We start from the raw sequence: 15839 nt of genomic DNA, 5'->3' as shown, positions 1-15839 counted from the left end.
TGATTGTATTAGTAGCTCTAAATGCATAATATTAATAAGAAAACATGTAAACCTCAAATTTGAATGAATGAAAAATTATGACACTATTAAAAAAAAAAAAAAAAAAAACCTCATCGCGCATGCGATGAGCGATGAGGCTAGTGTAATATAATAGTTGTCACATACTAAATTATGGTGGAAGTACTGGGAAATTTTAGGGTTGATTATGGCACAGGCTACTCCTTAATTTTAGCCATAACCATGTTTGTGGTCAAAAGGATGTTGATTTCACTATCATGGGCAAGATTGGGGGAAGATACCTTGATAATGGCAAGGGTTTCAGCCTCTAGTAATTAATTCCCGGCGGACATAGCTCGTGTAGCTAATGCCTCGCTTTCCTTTTGGGAAACGTACTCATCGCTCATTCGGTTATTGGATTATCCCTTCATTTCTCCTCAAGTTGAAAGTGTATCGAGGATAGAAGGGCAGAGCTCTCATACTTCGAATTGAGAAGATCTTTCATATAACTGGTTAATTGACCATACAATTAGATTTCTTATATATATATATATATTTTTTTTTTTTTTGACTATACGATTAGATGATCTTGTCCCATCAAATAATACAAATCTCTACACCATAATAAACATGTATAACTTTCAAAATTTGTTTAAATTCATGAAGTAATATGCAATTAATATTATTAAATATATAAACTTAATAATAATAAATCAATTTTCATGCAGAAAAACATTCCACTCATAATTTTTAGTATTATTTTCTCTATAGTATAAGAAACCCTTAACCCATGACTGGTCTAAATTGTTACAAATGGTCACACTGTCTCATTGTAATGCAGTATTGTCACATTGTACCCAATCACTGCATCCATTTGGTACATTGAATAAGTCCTAGCAAAGCAATACCCACGAGCAAGTCTGAAAATCCCTGTGCCTCCAACAATTGGCATTTCCCTCACTTCATTCATCACTGGATTCCTGCCCACCACGCTAAAAGAGCTGCCATTATATGGTCCACTGATGAACCCATATGTCAGTGTCATGAGAAGGCTGAACTCGTCGTGCTGTGAGGCCATGGCATAGATCCCTTGAGCTCGTCCAATCACTGTTGAATTTGGGTTGGGCGTGACTGTTAATGGGTTATCCATGACTGAAACAGACCCAAACATGGCTGCTATTGGGTCTGAACCAGTGTAGTTGGACAACCGGCGAGCAACTTGGACTGCAGTTGGTTTTGGGCCACCAACTATGTCATGCATGTAGAATTGGATATGGGTTTTTTTGTGTTTCAAGGCCTCTGTGTCTGTGGTGCATGAAGCAACAAGAACAGCAATGAGAAGCACAAGTTTGCTAGGTACAGCCATGGTTAATACACTCAAGAGAAAATTGTTTTAGATGTAAGTTTAGAGAAGAAAGGTATATTCATATATATAGTGGGGAACTTGGTTCCGGGTTGACCAGGATTTGCAATATTTTCCAAGTTGTGGAAACATATTTTCTATTTGGAATAATGCCAATGACTTTAGGCTCTATGCCTCCACGCATGTGGGAATGAAATTGGCCATTTGTCAAGTTTCCAGTGGTTGAGTGCCCATTTTGTTGAAGATTAAACTCAAATCAGGGGCAGGTGGATGTAGATGGCTGTATGTTTTTCCTAGTTTTCTAGTTTCTTCATTGGATTGAAGCTTCTCTCCTTCCTTTACTTCCTTATGATTCAAGCCCATGAAGCACGATAAAGAAGAGGAAGATTCCAAAGTCATACAACCCACCTAATCCGCTTGAAGTCTACGTAGATTAATTTGAATTAATGAGTGTATCATTTTTGGGACAATTCAAAGCCTGGAGTTGGAACTTGAAAGAGGGGGCAAACCCCCCACCATACAAAATGTTACAGAGAAAACTCAAAACTTTCAATTGTTCTTGATTGTTCTATTCTCTGTATTTTTTTATTATACAAAATTTAGAAGCTGCTAAAAAGCACTCTTGGTACATTATATTACAAACAATCCATATCCAATGAAATTTAGGTGCTTGAGAGTAATATAGGATTTTGTGTTGTACAAGAGCCTTTTAGCTCAGTTATATCGATTAGATAGGTTGGAGTTTATCTCATTCACTTATTATAACAATCGAATTATAATTTAAAAAGAAAAAAAAATTGTATTTTGTGTTTTGACAGATGTACTGATTCGCTTGTCCTTTCAACCTTGAGCAATAATTATGAACATATAAAAGTAACTAGTCTCTTAATGAGAAATTATAGACCATTCACATTTGGGCGGCCCAAAAGAGCTTCAATGGGATAAAAAGTCTTTTGAAAAATTTTCAACCCATTTGACAATTTTGTTAAAAGATAATATATTTTCATAAAATTGAAATATGAAAATAAGAGTTGGAATCTTTTATTTTAGGTCTAAAACAACGTCATTTTAGTATTTTATATATATATATATATATATATATATTTATATTTATATTTTAAGAAACAAAACAAAACTCGAAACAACATCATTTAGAGTATATAATTTTTACCTCTTTTTCTCTCTGCCACATGTTTGAATCTCTCTTATCTCAACCTCATAAATTTTTCACTAACACTAAATGCTCTTAGTTTCTCTCTCACGTCACTTTGACAAACCAACATAACAACATAGTCTCAGTTACTCTCTCTCTCTCTCTCTCTCTCTCTCTCTCTCTCTCTCTCTCTCTCTCTCTCTCTCCCCCTTTGCCTCCACTGCCCAAAGCCACTATTCTCCATTGCCACCATGTAGCCCTTTCCCCTCTTTGTTCTCTGTTGCTCAAAGCCACTAACCTACCAAATTGAATTGGTATGGTGCATCGCACCTTGTGTAGATCGATGCCCACCCTTCCATAAGTGAGGTTTTGTGGGTGGAAACAATGCTAATGTTGCAATTGTGGTGTCAAATTGTTTGGATTGGGTGGGGGGGGGGGGGGGGGGTTAGGTTAAGGCCTTCAATGGTTTTCTAGAGAAATACACAAATTATAGATGAAATTGTTAGGATTAATGCCCTTAAATCCTATTGTATGATGCTATGTATGACTTAGTGAATGTTTGGATCCCACGTCCAGCGTCCACGTTTTGTGTTTCTTCTTTTCTTTTTCTTTTCTTTTTTTTTTTCTTTTTTTTGACCAGCGCCTCATGAACAGTGCATTAAGGTAAATGAACAGTGTTTTGTGAGTATGAACAATAACTGGAAATTATTTTTTTATTGTTTTTAGTTTTCAGCAAAATAAGCGATATCCAAACACACCCTTAATGTTGTTTTTAATAAAGTTGTTTTATTATTATCTAAAATAATGGTAACATGAATATTTGGACATTATCATATAGTCCATGGGATGCATAGTATGTGATTTATGTGATTTAGTTACAGAAGATATAAATCACAAATTTTTTGTAAACTCAAAATTTTAGTTCGTAGTCAGTGATGAAATTGGGCATTTCATCTGCGAAGACTATAATATATCAACTAAGATGATTTGTCTTGATCATGGAAGTGGAGACTTCAAGTTGGTATATTAATATATTTTAAGAGTTAAGACATATTGAACTGGACTGCTATTAGATTTATTATTCTTCTAACGACTGTCAAATGAATAATAAATCTCACGACTTCTATTTACATGAACTCTTAATCCTGAGAGAATAATAAATCTAATTATGAAGTGTAGGTTGCTTTGATATATCAGGAGTGAGATCTCAAGTCACGATCAAAACTCAGTATGTTGGGCAACCACATTTAGTGTTGCTGGAACATATATTCTTAAGATGAAATTCATAATCTCTTAACGGAGATATAAACTATTCACTTGAAATAAGTTTAATAGTGTTAGGCCTAACCACTTTAGTAAGGAGTTACTAAAGTATATATAATTAATGGTAACTTTGGACTTATCAAGAATTGACAGAAAAACCCAAGGCCCATTGAAGGTAGTGTCTTATTTGTTTCCTTTTGGTCCCACTCCAAACCACATACTAAAACCCAATTAGTATAACCTAAAAGGATAGTCCAATTAAATAATCAATTATAAGGAGAGAAATATATAGAATTTGGTAAGAGAATGAAATGGTTTGTATGTGAGTGTTGAACACTCTCTTACTCTCCCTTGAACACATTCATATAAACTGATTGAGAGATCACACTTTTTGGGCACAAGTGGAATTGGAGTGAAAGTTAAAAGTGTTCCCAAGTACTTCTAATATTTGGTTTGAATTTTACTGCATCAAGGTACGCTCTCTTATTTTTATATTCTTAAATTTACATAGTATTGCGAATGAAGTAAACATGTATAACTTTCAAAATTTGTTTAAATTCATGAAGTAATATGCAATTAATATTATTAAATATATAAACTTAATAATAATAAATCAATTTTTCATGAAGAGAAACATTCCACTCATAATTTTTAGTATTATTTTCTCTATAGTATAAGAAACCCTTAACCCATGACTGGTCTAAATTCTTACAAATGGTCACACTGTCACATTGTAATGCAGTATTGTCGCATTGTACCCAATCACTGAATCCATTTGGTACATATCCATTTGGTACATTGAATAAGTCCTAGCAAAGCAATACCCACGAGCAAGTCTGAAAATCCCTGTGCCTCCAACAATTGGCATTTCCCTCACTTCATTCATCACTGGATTCCTGCCCACCACGCTAAAAGAGCTGCCATTATATGGTCCACTGATGAACCCAAATGTCAGTGTCATGAGAAGGCTTAACTCGTTGTGCTGTGAGGCCATGGCATAGATCCCTTGAGCTCGTCCAATCACCGTTGAATTTGGGTTGGGCGTGACTGTTAGCGGGTTGTCCATGACTGAAACAGACCCAAACATGGCTGCAATTGGGTCTGAACCAGTGTAGTTGGACAACCGGCGAGCAACTTGGACTGCAGTTGGTTTTGGGCCACCAACTATGTTTTCCATGTAGAATTGGATATGGGTTTTTTTGTGTTTCAAGGCCTCTGTGTCTGTGGTGCATGAAGCAACAAGAACAGCAATGAGAAGCACAAGTTTGCTAGGTACAGCCATGGTTAAAACACTCAAGAGAAAATTGTTTTAGATGTAAGTTTAGAGAAGAAAGGTATATTCATATATATGGTGGGGAACTTGGTTCCGGGTTGACCAGGATTTGCAACATTTTCCAAGTTGTGCAAACATCTTTTTCTATTTAGAATAATGCCAATGACTTTAGGCTCTATGCCTCCACGCATGTGGGAATGAAATTGGCCATTTGTCAAGTTTCCAGTGGTTGAGTGCCCATTTTGTTGAAGATTAAATCCAAATCAGGGGCAGGTGGATGTAGATGGCTGTATGTTTTTCCTATATGGGTTTTAATTTTAGCAATTTTGTTTTAGAAAATTACACTTTTGCTCCCTTAAAAATATCATTAATTCTTTTAAGAATATTGTTATAGTCACAAATTTTTCTATAACATTTTTACAAACAGTTAAAGTAGCAAATTTTTATTGGTTCACATTTGGGCTCACTACTTACATTATCAACAATTTATAAAAAAAGTTTATAGTTCAAACATTTTCCACATTTTAAAGACCATTAAAAAAATATTTATAAGTCTAAAATCTAAAAAAGAAATATGCAAGCCCAAAAGATTAGTACAACAACAAAAATTAGCTATAGTAAAACTAAAAAAAATTAAGCCTAGTCAACCAATTTTACTTAAAACAATCAATTTGACCCTTTAAAAAATTTTAAACAACTAGCAACTAAACAACTAAGTAGCAATAAAGTCGAAAATTAAAGTCATTGTACACAACTGACAATAAAACCGCCCCCCTTGATTCTAAATTTTGGCTCTATCCTGAAGAGGAAGATTTCAAAGTCATACAACCCACCTAATCCGCTTGAAGTCTACGTAGATTAATTTGAATTAATGAGTGTATCATTTTTGGGACAATTCAAAGCCTGGAGTTGGAACTTGAAAGAGGGGGCAAACCCCCCACCACACAAAAGTTACAGAGAAAACTCAAAACTTTCAATTGTTCTATTCTCTGTATTTTTTTATTATACAAAATTTAGAAGCTGCCAAAAAGCGCTCTTGTACATTAGATTACAAACAATCTGTATCCAATGAAATTTAGGTGCTTGAGAGTAATATAGGATTTTGTGTTGTACAAGAGCCTTTTAGCTCAGTTATATCTTTTTTTTCTTTTTTTTTGAGAAGTAGCTCAGTTATATCGATTAGATAGGTTGGAGTTTACCTCATTCACTTATTATAACAATCGAATTATAATTTTAAAAAAAAAAAAAAAATTTGTATTTTGTGTTTTGACGGATGTACTGATTCTCTTGTCCTTTCAACTTTAAGCAATAGTTATGAACATATGAAAGTGACTAGTCTCTTAATGAGAAATTATAGACCATTCACATTTGGGCTTCAATGGGATAAAAAATCTTTTGAAAACTTTTCAACCCATTTGACAATTTTGTTAAAAGATTATTTATTTTCATAAAATTGAAATACGAAAATAAGAGTTGGAATCATTCATGAAAATAAGAGTTGGAATCTTTTATTTTAGGTCTAAAACAACGTCATTTTAGTTATATATATATATATATATATATATATATGTTAAAGAAACAAAGCTAAACTTGAAACAACATTATTTAGATTATATACAACATTATTTAGATAATTTTTACCTCTTTTTCTCTCTGCTGCATGTTTGAATCTCTCTTATCTCAACCTCATAAATTTTTCACTAACACTAAATGCTCTTAGTTTCTCTCTCACATCACTTTGACAAACCAACATAGTCTCAGTTAGTCTCTCTCTCTCTCTCAAAGCCACTATTCTCCATTGCCACCATGTAGCCCTTTCCCCTCTTTGTTCTCTGTTGCTCAAAGCCACTAACCTACCAAATTGAACCAGTATGGTGCATCGCACCTTGTGTAGATCGATGCCCACCCTTCCATAAGTGAGGTTTTGTGGGTGGAAACAATGCTAATATTGCAGTCGAATTGTTTGGATTGGGGGGGGGGGGGGGGTTAGGTTAAGGCCTTCAATGGTTTTCTAGAGAAATACACAAATTATAGATGAAATTTTTAGGATTAGTGCCCTTAAATCCTATTGTATGATGCTATGTATGACTTAATGTTGTTATTAATAAAGTTGTTTTATTATTATCTAAAATAGTGGTAACATGAATATTTGGACATTATCATATAGTCCATGAGATGCATAGTATGTGATTTAGTCACAGAAGATATAAATCACAAGTTCTTTGTAAACTCATAATTTTAGTTCATAGTCGGTGATGAAATTAGACATTTCATCTGCGAAGACTATAACATTTCATCTGCGAAGACTATAATATATCAACTAAGATGATTTATTTTGATCATGGAAGTAGAGGCTTCTAGTTAGTATGTTGATATGTTTAAGAGTTAAGACATATTGAATTGGACCGCTGTGAGATTTATTATTCTCCTAACGACTGTCAAACGAATAATAAATCTCACGACTTCTATTTACATAAACTCTTAATCCTGAGAGAATAATGGATCTGATCATGAAGTGTAGGTTACTTTGATATATTAGGAGTGAGATATAAAGTTACGATCAAAACCTCAGTATGTTGGGTAGCCACATTTAGTGTTGATGGAACATATATTCTCAGGATGAAATTCATAATCTCTTAATGGAAATATAAAATATTTCCCTGATATAAGTTTAAAGGGTTCAATTATTCTGAGTGTTAGGCATAACCACTTTAGTAAGGAGTTACTAAAGTATATATTTATGAATAACTTAAAGGATTAAATCGGGTACTCAAGAATTAAGATGTAGTAATCTTCAAAGTGGCAGTCAACCTACATGACTTTGTATTACTACGAATATTTTATGAAGGAGTTGTATATATAATAAAGTCATGGGATATAATTTATTAATAAGGCCTAAAGTGCAATTATATTTATATACTGGTATTAAATATAATTAATAGTAACTTTTGACTTGTCAAGAGTTGACAGAAAAGCCCAAGGCCTATTGGAACTAGTGTCTTATTTGTTCCTTTTTGGTCATACTCCAAACCACATACTAAAACCCAATTGGTATGACCTAAAAGGGTAGTCCAATTAGATAATTAGTTATAAGGAGAGAAACATATAGAATTTGGTAAGAGAATGAAATGGTTTGTATGTGAGTGTTGGACACTCTCTTACTTTCCCTTGAACACATTCATATAAACTGATTGAGAGACCATACTTCTTAGGCACAAGTGGAATTGGAGTGAAAATTAAAAGTGTTCCCAAGTATTTCTAATCTTTGATTTTGAATTTCACTGCACCAAGGTACACTCTCTTATTTTTATATTATGAAATTTACATAGTACATGCTATTTATTGCAAATGAAGTAGATCCATTAATTTTCCGCTGCATATATTTTGTGTGTGATACAAACATGTGTTTTTCCAACAAAAATTATAGATGAAACGAGCTTAAAAGATGGTTCAATGTTGTCTATGTGGGGAGAAACTAAGATAGATGTGGGCACCAAGTGCCATATTGCAAAACAAGTATGAGTGTTTCTAGGGCTATTCACAATGTAAGTGGCTAGTTTTATTATTATTTTTGGGGGGGGGGGGGGGTTGCATCACACCGACAAGGGTGGTTTTCCCTCATGCCTAATTGCACCTCACTTATGGAAGGGTGGGCACCGATCTACACAAGGTGCAATGCACCATAACAATTCGATTTGGTAGGTTAATGGTGGAAAGCGACAATGGTGTCATTTTAATGGTTAGGAGCATTAGTGGGGGAGGAGAGATTTGGCTTAAGTGCTTTGTTGCGGCCACACTGCTACTCCTAACCATCAATGCACTTTAGTCGAATCTCTCCTCCCCCACTAATGCTCCCAACCATTAACATGACACCATTGTCACTCTCCACCATTGCTAGGACATCATCGTCATTCATCACCAATCACCATAGATGGACACAAGCTAAACCAAATAAGAGAGAGAGAGAGAGAGGATAAAGTTATTAGATAGTGGGGCAATATTGCTAATAATAAGACTATTGGCCTTTTATAGTTTAAGATTTTTTTTTTTTCTCTTAACATTTTAAAATTTTCATTTTGGCCATTCCGCTCATCTTGGTTAATAGTCTGATTGTGAATTGCTAGATTAATACTAAATAATTAAAACACGCCACCCATTCCATCATTTAAAAAAAAAAAAATGTCACCCATATAATATTAGGTGTTGCCGTAAGCCACATCACCCACATCCTTGGACAAAAAATCCCTAAGCACATAATGGCATAATTTAGGATTACTACATTTTCCAACCACAAAAATACCTAAGGTTGTGATGAAAAAAGTATTTCATCCAAAGCACATAAAACTCATCAAACCCCTATGTATTTTTGTGATCGAAAAAGTAATAATCCCAAATTATAATGGATGCAAATTATTAACCTTTACCAAAAGAATATATATATATATATATATATATATATATATATATATAAGAGCCCCTAAGTATGCATGTGAGAGTGTGCTCAGAGGCTATTATTTAAAAACAAAAAAACAAATGTGGAGGTTAGTATTTTGCATAGAGGAAAAGGAACCAAATTGAGGTTTTTTTTTTTTTTTTTGTATAGAGGAAATATATTCATTAAAAGGAAAAATACAAAATAGAGAATGAAAACCATAAACAGAGGCTCCAAATTTTTTTTTTTTTAAAGAACCAAAAAAACTATAGACAAAACCATAATACATGGATTAGAAAACGTGCATACCTTTTTGAAATATATACTCAAGTGTTACACAGGTTTTTAATTTCAAATTAGTTGACATCACCATCACCAACTCAGTTGTTCCAAAGTGATTGGGATAGAGCCAATCATGATTTGAATGGGGAGAAGCCTTAGGGCCATACCCATAGTATGAGGGTCATTCACATTTGAACCCTCAGTTTGGGATTTTTTAGCTTTAGCATTTTTCCTTGCCCTCCTCTTCCTTGAAGCCTTTTAAGTTGATGAAACTTGGATATTGGTCATGTGTTCATCATTTGGTACATCAAGTTTGACGAAAAGGCAGTCAAGGGTGAATGTCATGTGACAACCACTTGCTCCTCGTGCAATTGCAGTAAGTTCGTGAAAGTAAATAGTCACTTGTGGAATCATTGTAAAACCTATTTACAATACAAAAATTGATGTATAAGAAACATAGTTGGAGATGAAAAGAAGAATGGGTCCCACCGGGTGTGCCAAAAATTATGTTGAAGAAAATGGTTAAGGGTGAGTTTGGTTCAGCCTTTTGAAAAAGTGCATAATGAAAAAGTGGAGTTTTGTAAAAGTGCATAATGTAAAAAGTGGAGTTTTGTAAAAGTGCATAATGTAAAAAGTGGAGTTTCAAAAAACTGAGTGTTTGGTAAAAACTGTTAAAAAGTGCATAATGAAAAAGCTGAGTGTTTGGTAAAAGTTGATAAAAGTGGCTTTTTGAAGGGTAAATGACAAAAAAGGACAATGTATATATAAGGGAATTTATTTCAATTTTTTTTTTTTATGTGAGTTTGTTTCATACTTAAATCAATTACTTCATCATACTTAAATCAATTTTTCTCTTTCTAAAAAAATTATTTTTTTCTTACCAATATTAGCTAATAATAATCTACTATTTAAGATTTATTGTGAAAGTATTGTAAAAATATTGTGATAAAAATTGATAGTAATTTTAATTTTTTAACATATTATTAAAATTATTTTTTTCTCTTTCTAAAAAAATTATTTTTTTCTCACCAATATTAGCTAATAATGACCTACCTTAAAATTCATTGTAAAAATATTGTAAAAATATTATGATATAATTTCTTTTTTCTCCCTTTTTTTTCTCTCCACACACGTGGCTCTACTTTTTTTTTTTCTTTTTTTTTTTCTCCTCTTTTTATCTCATCCACCCACGTAACCAACCACACTCCTTTCTTTTTCTTTTTCCTTCTTTCCTCTACCATCTTCTCTTCAGTCCAGAACATTCCAGCTCTCTTTTTTTTTTTTTTTTTTGCCTCTTAGCACTTCAAACGGTCTCTCTAGATTGTCTCTCTCTCACGGTTGATACTTGATAGTGTAAAAATAATAATTTTGGTTTTGTTTAGCTGGAGAAGCAAAAGTGAAAATGGCGGACGAAGTGGCGCTAGACTTGGAGGAGCTCCGTCACCTCCAAAGCATTGCGAAGAGACCTCGCGTCCTCTCTCTCATCTCCTCCCAGATTGACAACCTCGACAAGGTTCTCTCCTTTTCTTTCTCTTTTTTTTTTTTTTTCTCTTCGCACTTCAAATCGGAACACATCGGAACCATCGTCACCAACGCCAGAACTCATCCTTTATTCTTTTTTTTTTCACACTCCAGAGAAGAAGATGATGATGATGATGATGATGATGATGAAGATGAAGATGAAGATGATTGAAGCTGAAGATAAGGATTTTGGGATTTTGGTTTTTTTTTTTTTTTTTTTTTTTTTTTTTTTTTATGGATTTTGGGTTGATTTTGAGTTGGGTTTGGGATGGGTTTTCCGGATTTGAGTTGATTTTAAGTTTGGTTTGGTTTGGTTTTGTTGACTCTATGTTCGGAATATCAAAGGGTGAAATGGGTTTTGTTGATTGTGGGGGTAGACCGGTGAAGAAGCAGAGGAAGACGAAGAGGAAGAAGACGAAGAAAAAAGACACAGATGAAAGATGAGGGCGTGAGAGACTGATGGGTATTTCGGTAATTTCGGATTTGCAACGGTAATATACAAAACGCGCTATGCGCGTTTTCATTTATGGACCCCTGAGGGTCCATAATCCTTCCGCGTTTGTTCTCCGTTTTTTCTCAATGCTCAAAACGCAACTTTTATAAAAAAAGTTGCGTTTTGAGTTTACCAAACGCAGAAATTGGTTGAGCGTTTTTCAAAACGCGCATTTTGGGCTCAAAAAGCCGAAACAAACGGGTACTAACTCATCTTTAACAAAAATTGTTAAATTATGTTTAACAAAAATCGTTAAATTATGTTTAACAAAACTCTCAAATTATGTTTAACAAAAATTGTTACATTATGTTTAACAAAGATTGTCAAATTATGTGTAACAAAAATTACGCATGTGCTCAGAGACTTTTCTATTTTTTTGTAAAAAGTTAATAATTTGCATCCACTATAATTTGGGATGCAAAGTACTAATTTTTATTAACCATAATAGAAGAGCCTCTAAGCATGTGTGTGAGTGCGTGCTCAAAGGCTAGTATTTATAAATTAAAAAAAAAAAAAAACAAAAAAATAAATGTGGAGGTTAGTATTTTACACAGAGGAAGAGGAACCAAATTGAGGTTAGTTAGTTAGTTAGTTATTTTTTTATTTTTATTTATTTATTATTATTTTTTTGTACAGAGAAAATATATTCATTAAAAGGAAAAATACCTCACAGAGAATGAAAACCATAAACAGAGGCTCCAAAAAAAAAAAAAAAAAAAAAAAAACCATAATACATAGATTAGAAAACGTACATACCTTTTTGGAAGAATATACTCAAGCGTTCCATAGCTTACTAACTTTATCTTTGTTGACGTCACCATCACTGACTTAGTTGTTCTCAAAGTGATTGGGATAGAGCCAATCATGATCTAAATGGGGAGAAGCCTTGGGGTCATACCCATGGTATTAGGGTCATTCACATTTGAACCCTCAGTTTGAGATTTTTTAGCTTTACCAATTTTCCTTGTCCTCCTCTTCCTTGAAGTCTTTGAAATTGACGAAACTTGGATGATGGTCATGTGTTCATCATTTGGTACCTCAAATTTGATGGAAGGGCAATCAATGGTGAATGTCATGCGACAACCAATTGCATCTTGTGTAGTAGCAGGAAGTTTGTGGAAGTAAACAATCACTTGTGGAGCCATTGGAAAACCTATTTACAACACAAAAATTGATGTATAAGAAACATAGTTGGAGATGAAAAGGAGAATGGGTTCCACCAGGCGTGCAAAAAATTATGTTGACAAAAATCTTTTAACTTATGTTTAACAAAAATCATTAAATTATGATTAACAAAAATCGTTAAATTATGTTTAATAAAAAATTATGTTTAATGAAAATTGTTACATTATGTTTATCAAAGATCGTCAAATTATGTGTAACGAAAATTGTTAAATAATATTTAACAAAAATTGTTATTTAATAAAGTTCATCAAACATAATTTCACCCATAGGCCTTGGCGTATAGGTTTTATTGATGTGAGTAATGTCCATTCAAGATAATGTATCTCTTAATTATAATTCTTTATTTTAAGAGAAGACCCTTTGATTCCAATCACGTTGACTTTCTGCATATATATATATATATATATATATTTTTTGTGTGTGTGTGTGTTTGAGGATATATGTGTTTTTATTTATTTGTGACTGCACCTAATAATTTATTTAGGTTGCCTACGTACCCTTGATGGGGATCAAGCCAATTTGTAGTTCTTAATTTGAGGTTTTAGATTTAAAATTCTCAAATATGGTTTTGTCAAATTTAATACTTGGTGTTTGATTAAGCATTGACTTAATTTTGTTTTTGGGCGAGATAATTGACTTTAATCTCAAGGGTAAGTCAAGAACCATGTTTTTATGGAAATTGAGCTAAGGATTCTCTTTTTAAGAAGTTGCATAAACAGAAAATGAGGCACATAATCTTATTTTGTAGGAAATGTTTTAGGATAGAATTAGAGATATATTTTTATAATGTTATCCTTAAATTTTGCCCCTACTTAAACGTAGGTTGTAGGTGTATTTTGGAACCCAAAAAATGTCCAATCCAAACCGGGGAAGTCCTTTAAATAATAATATAGATAATAATTATGTTAAAAGCAGTTTAAATTTTAATCAAATGTGTATATATCTATTTAGTTTTTTTTTTTTTTTTGGATAAACTTGAGGATGTTTTATTATTTTTTTTTTTATAGGAAGATAAATGTGAAGATGATTTAAAAAAAAAAAAAAAGCAACGTGGGGTTGTTTAATTTTTTTTTTTTTAAATTTGTTTTTCTATTATTTAAAAAAAAGAACAATAAACATATAATTGCTTTGAAGAAGTCGGTTAGTGGGAGAGTGATCCTATTTTGTAAGAAATGTTTTAAGTGAGAGTTAGAGATATCTTTTTACAATGTTATGTTCAAGTTTTGCATCTATTTAAACGTAGGCTGTAGGGGTATTTTGAAACAAAAAAAAAAAAAAAAAAAAAATCTAGTCTAAACAGGGGAAGCCCCCTTAAATAGCAGCATATATACTGCTATTTAAGGGGCATTCCTTGTTTGGACTAGACATGTTTTTGGTTTCAAACTACCCCCATATCCCTAAGTTTAAGTAGAGACAAAATTAAAGTACAACTAGGTAAAAATACATCTTTAACTCTCACTAAAACATTGCTTACAAAATAAGACCACTCTCTTGGTTAAATGTTTTCAATTTTTTTTTTTCATAGAATTTGCTTTCCTTATTCCATGATCTCACTGTTTGTTTGGTGTTTTTTTTTTTTTTTTTTTTTTTTTTTTTCTTATTTATTTTGAATTTAAAGGAAAAAAACACTCTGTGGGGCCCAACAATATTTGGGCCAGCTCCATTTATTCGTTGGGGCTCAAAGGCCCAAGCCGAGGAAGGTTATGGCCCAGGCACGGTAGTGCAAGTACAAAATAGCATTGGGATACAGCCGAGGATAATTCAGTCCTTGGCCAGTCCAAAGTCTCCTCGGAAGAAATGGCAAAAATGGTATAGAAACAACTTGGGAAAAAATCTAAAATATCTGTACCAATAGAAAAGGGTATGCTGGAAAGTGTAACGACCGGAGAAAGCTGCCCTTACTGCCATTCAATACTCTGCACCTGACAGAGCCATACTCTCCAGCTTTTTCAACCACCCCCAACCACTCCGGGTAGGGGCTGATGGGACAAGTATCAGTCTTGGAATGTCAATCCTACACGTGGACGAAGGATAAAAAAACACAGGCTAGTATAAAAGGAAAAGAAAGTAATTCATGCCAGGGGTTGGGAAAAATGGCCAAAAACCAGAGCCTCCCAGCCCGCCTCCAGGAGAAAGACTTCAGGGGCGAAGACGACTTAACCATGCATGGATATCACGAAAAACCCACCGCCTGGTGACCAAGGCCTAGCCTTTCAAACCCATGCTCTACAAATGATATTGTTTGGGTCTTTTTCCGTGCGAACCCAATACTGTTACGGTTCATTACGAAATCGTGTCCTTACACACTCATATTAGAAAAATATTACTATAATTTCCCATCCATATCCCCTAAATTTAATAAATTATTAACCAATACTTCTCCTTCTCTTTATCTTCGGTTACTTTATTTATTTATTTATTTTGAGGGAATTACGTATGGTTAGTTGGTTACTTTAAAGAAAAGAAGCAAAATCTCCTATCAAAATCAAGCATATTTTTTCATCAAAAAAAAAAAAAAAAAATCAAACATGTTTTTGTTTTTTTTAATCTCAAGCAAAAAGAATCAAATTTAAAAAACAAAGTGATAATTTCAAAATGAATAGTTTTTAACAGTTTCCTTCATGCATGCCTTTTACTAACTCATGTTCAAATAATTCACACAACCTTAACTCACAACATTCAAAAAGATTGAAAAAATCTTAACTCTTTTACAAAATATCCATTTGTAAAAAATTGACAGAGAAAAAAAAGGTAACAAAAGATCAGAAAATTCTACAAGGGATGCTCAAGATAGCATTCGCAAATCAGTTGAAGGCATGTTAATCTTCAGAACTCACAGTAAAAAGACAAAGAACAAAGGTTCTCTCTTTTTCTCAC

General features: G+C 33.2%; 2 protein-coding genes across 2 annotated transcripts; both read right to left on the bottom strand.

The window, feature by feature from the left end:
- Nucleotides 1-725: 725 nt before the first annotated feature.
- On the bottom strand, nt 726-1382 carry LOC115965442 (dirigent protein 22-like). Its single transcript, XM_031084668.1, has one exon. The coding sequence runs from the start codon at nt 1361-1363 to the stop codon at nt 815-817; it is 549 nt and encodes a 182-aa protein (XP_030940528.1). The 5' UTR covers nt 1364-1382; the 3' UTR covers nt 726-814.
- A 3037-nt stretch (nt 1383-4419) lies between these two features.
- Nucleotides 4420-5102, bottom strand: LOC115965441 (dirigent protein 22-like). The gene has a single exon (XM_031084667.1). The coding sequence runs from the start codon at nt 5056-5058 to the stop codon at nt 4495-4497; it is 564 nt and encodes a 187-aa protein (XP_030940527.1). The 5' UTR covers nt 5059-5102; the 3' UTR covers nt 4420-4494.
- Between the last annotated feature and the right edge of the window lie 10737 nt (nt 5103-15839).

The sequence above is a fragment of the Quercus lobata genome, chromosome 10 (assembly GCF_001633185.2).
Source record: "Quercus lobata isolate SW786 chromosome 10, ValleyOak3.0 Primary Assembly, whole genome shotgun sequence".
Lineage (NCBI taxonomy): Eukaryota > Viridiplantae > Streptophyta > Magnoliopsida > Fagales > Fagaceae > Quercus > Quercus lobata.
The sequence above is the reverse complement of the archived record's forward strand: the minus strand, read 5'-3'. Positions and strand labels throughout refer to the sequence as shown.

Excerpts from the sequence above, each read along its gene's own strand:
- LOC115965441 (XM_031084667.1), bottom strand. The coding sequence starts at position 5,058 with ATGGCTGTACCTAGCAAACTTGTGCTTCTCATTGCTGTTCTTGTTGCT.
- LOC115965442 (XM_031084668.1), bottom strand. The coding sequence starts at position 1,363 with ATGGCTGTACCTAGCAAACTTGTGCTTCTCATTGCTGTTCTTGTTGCT.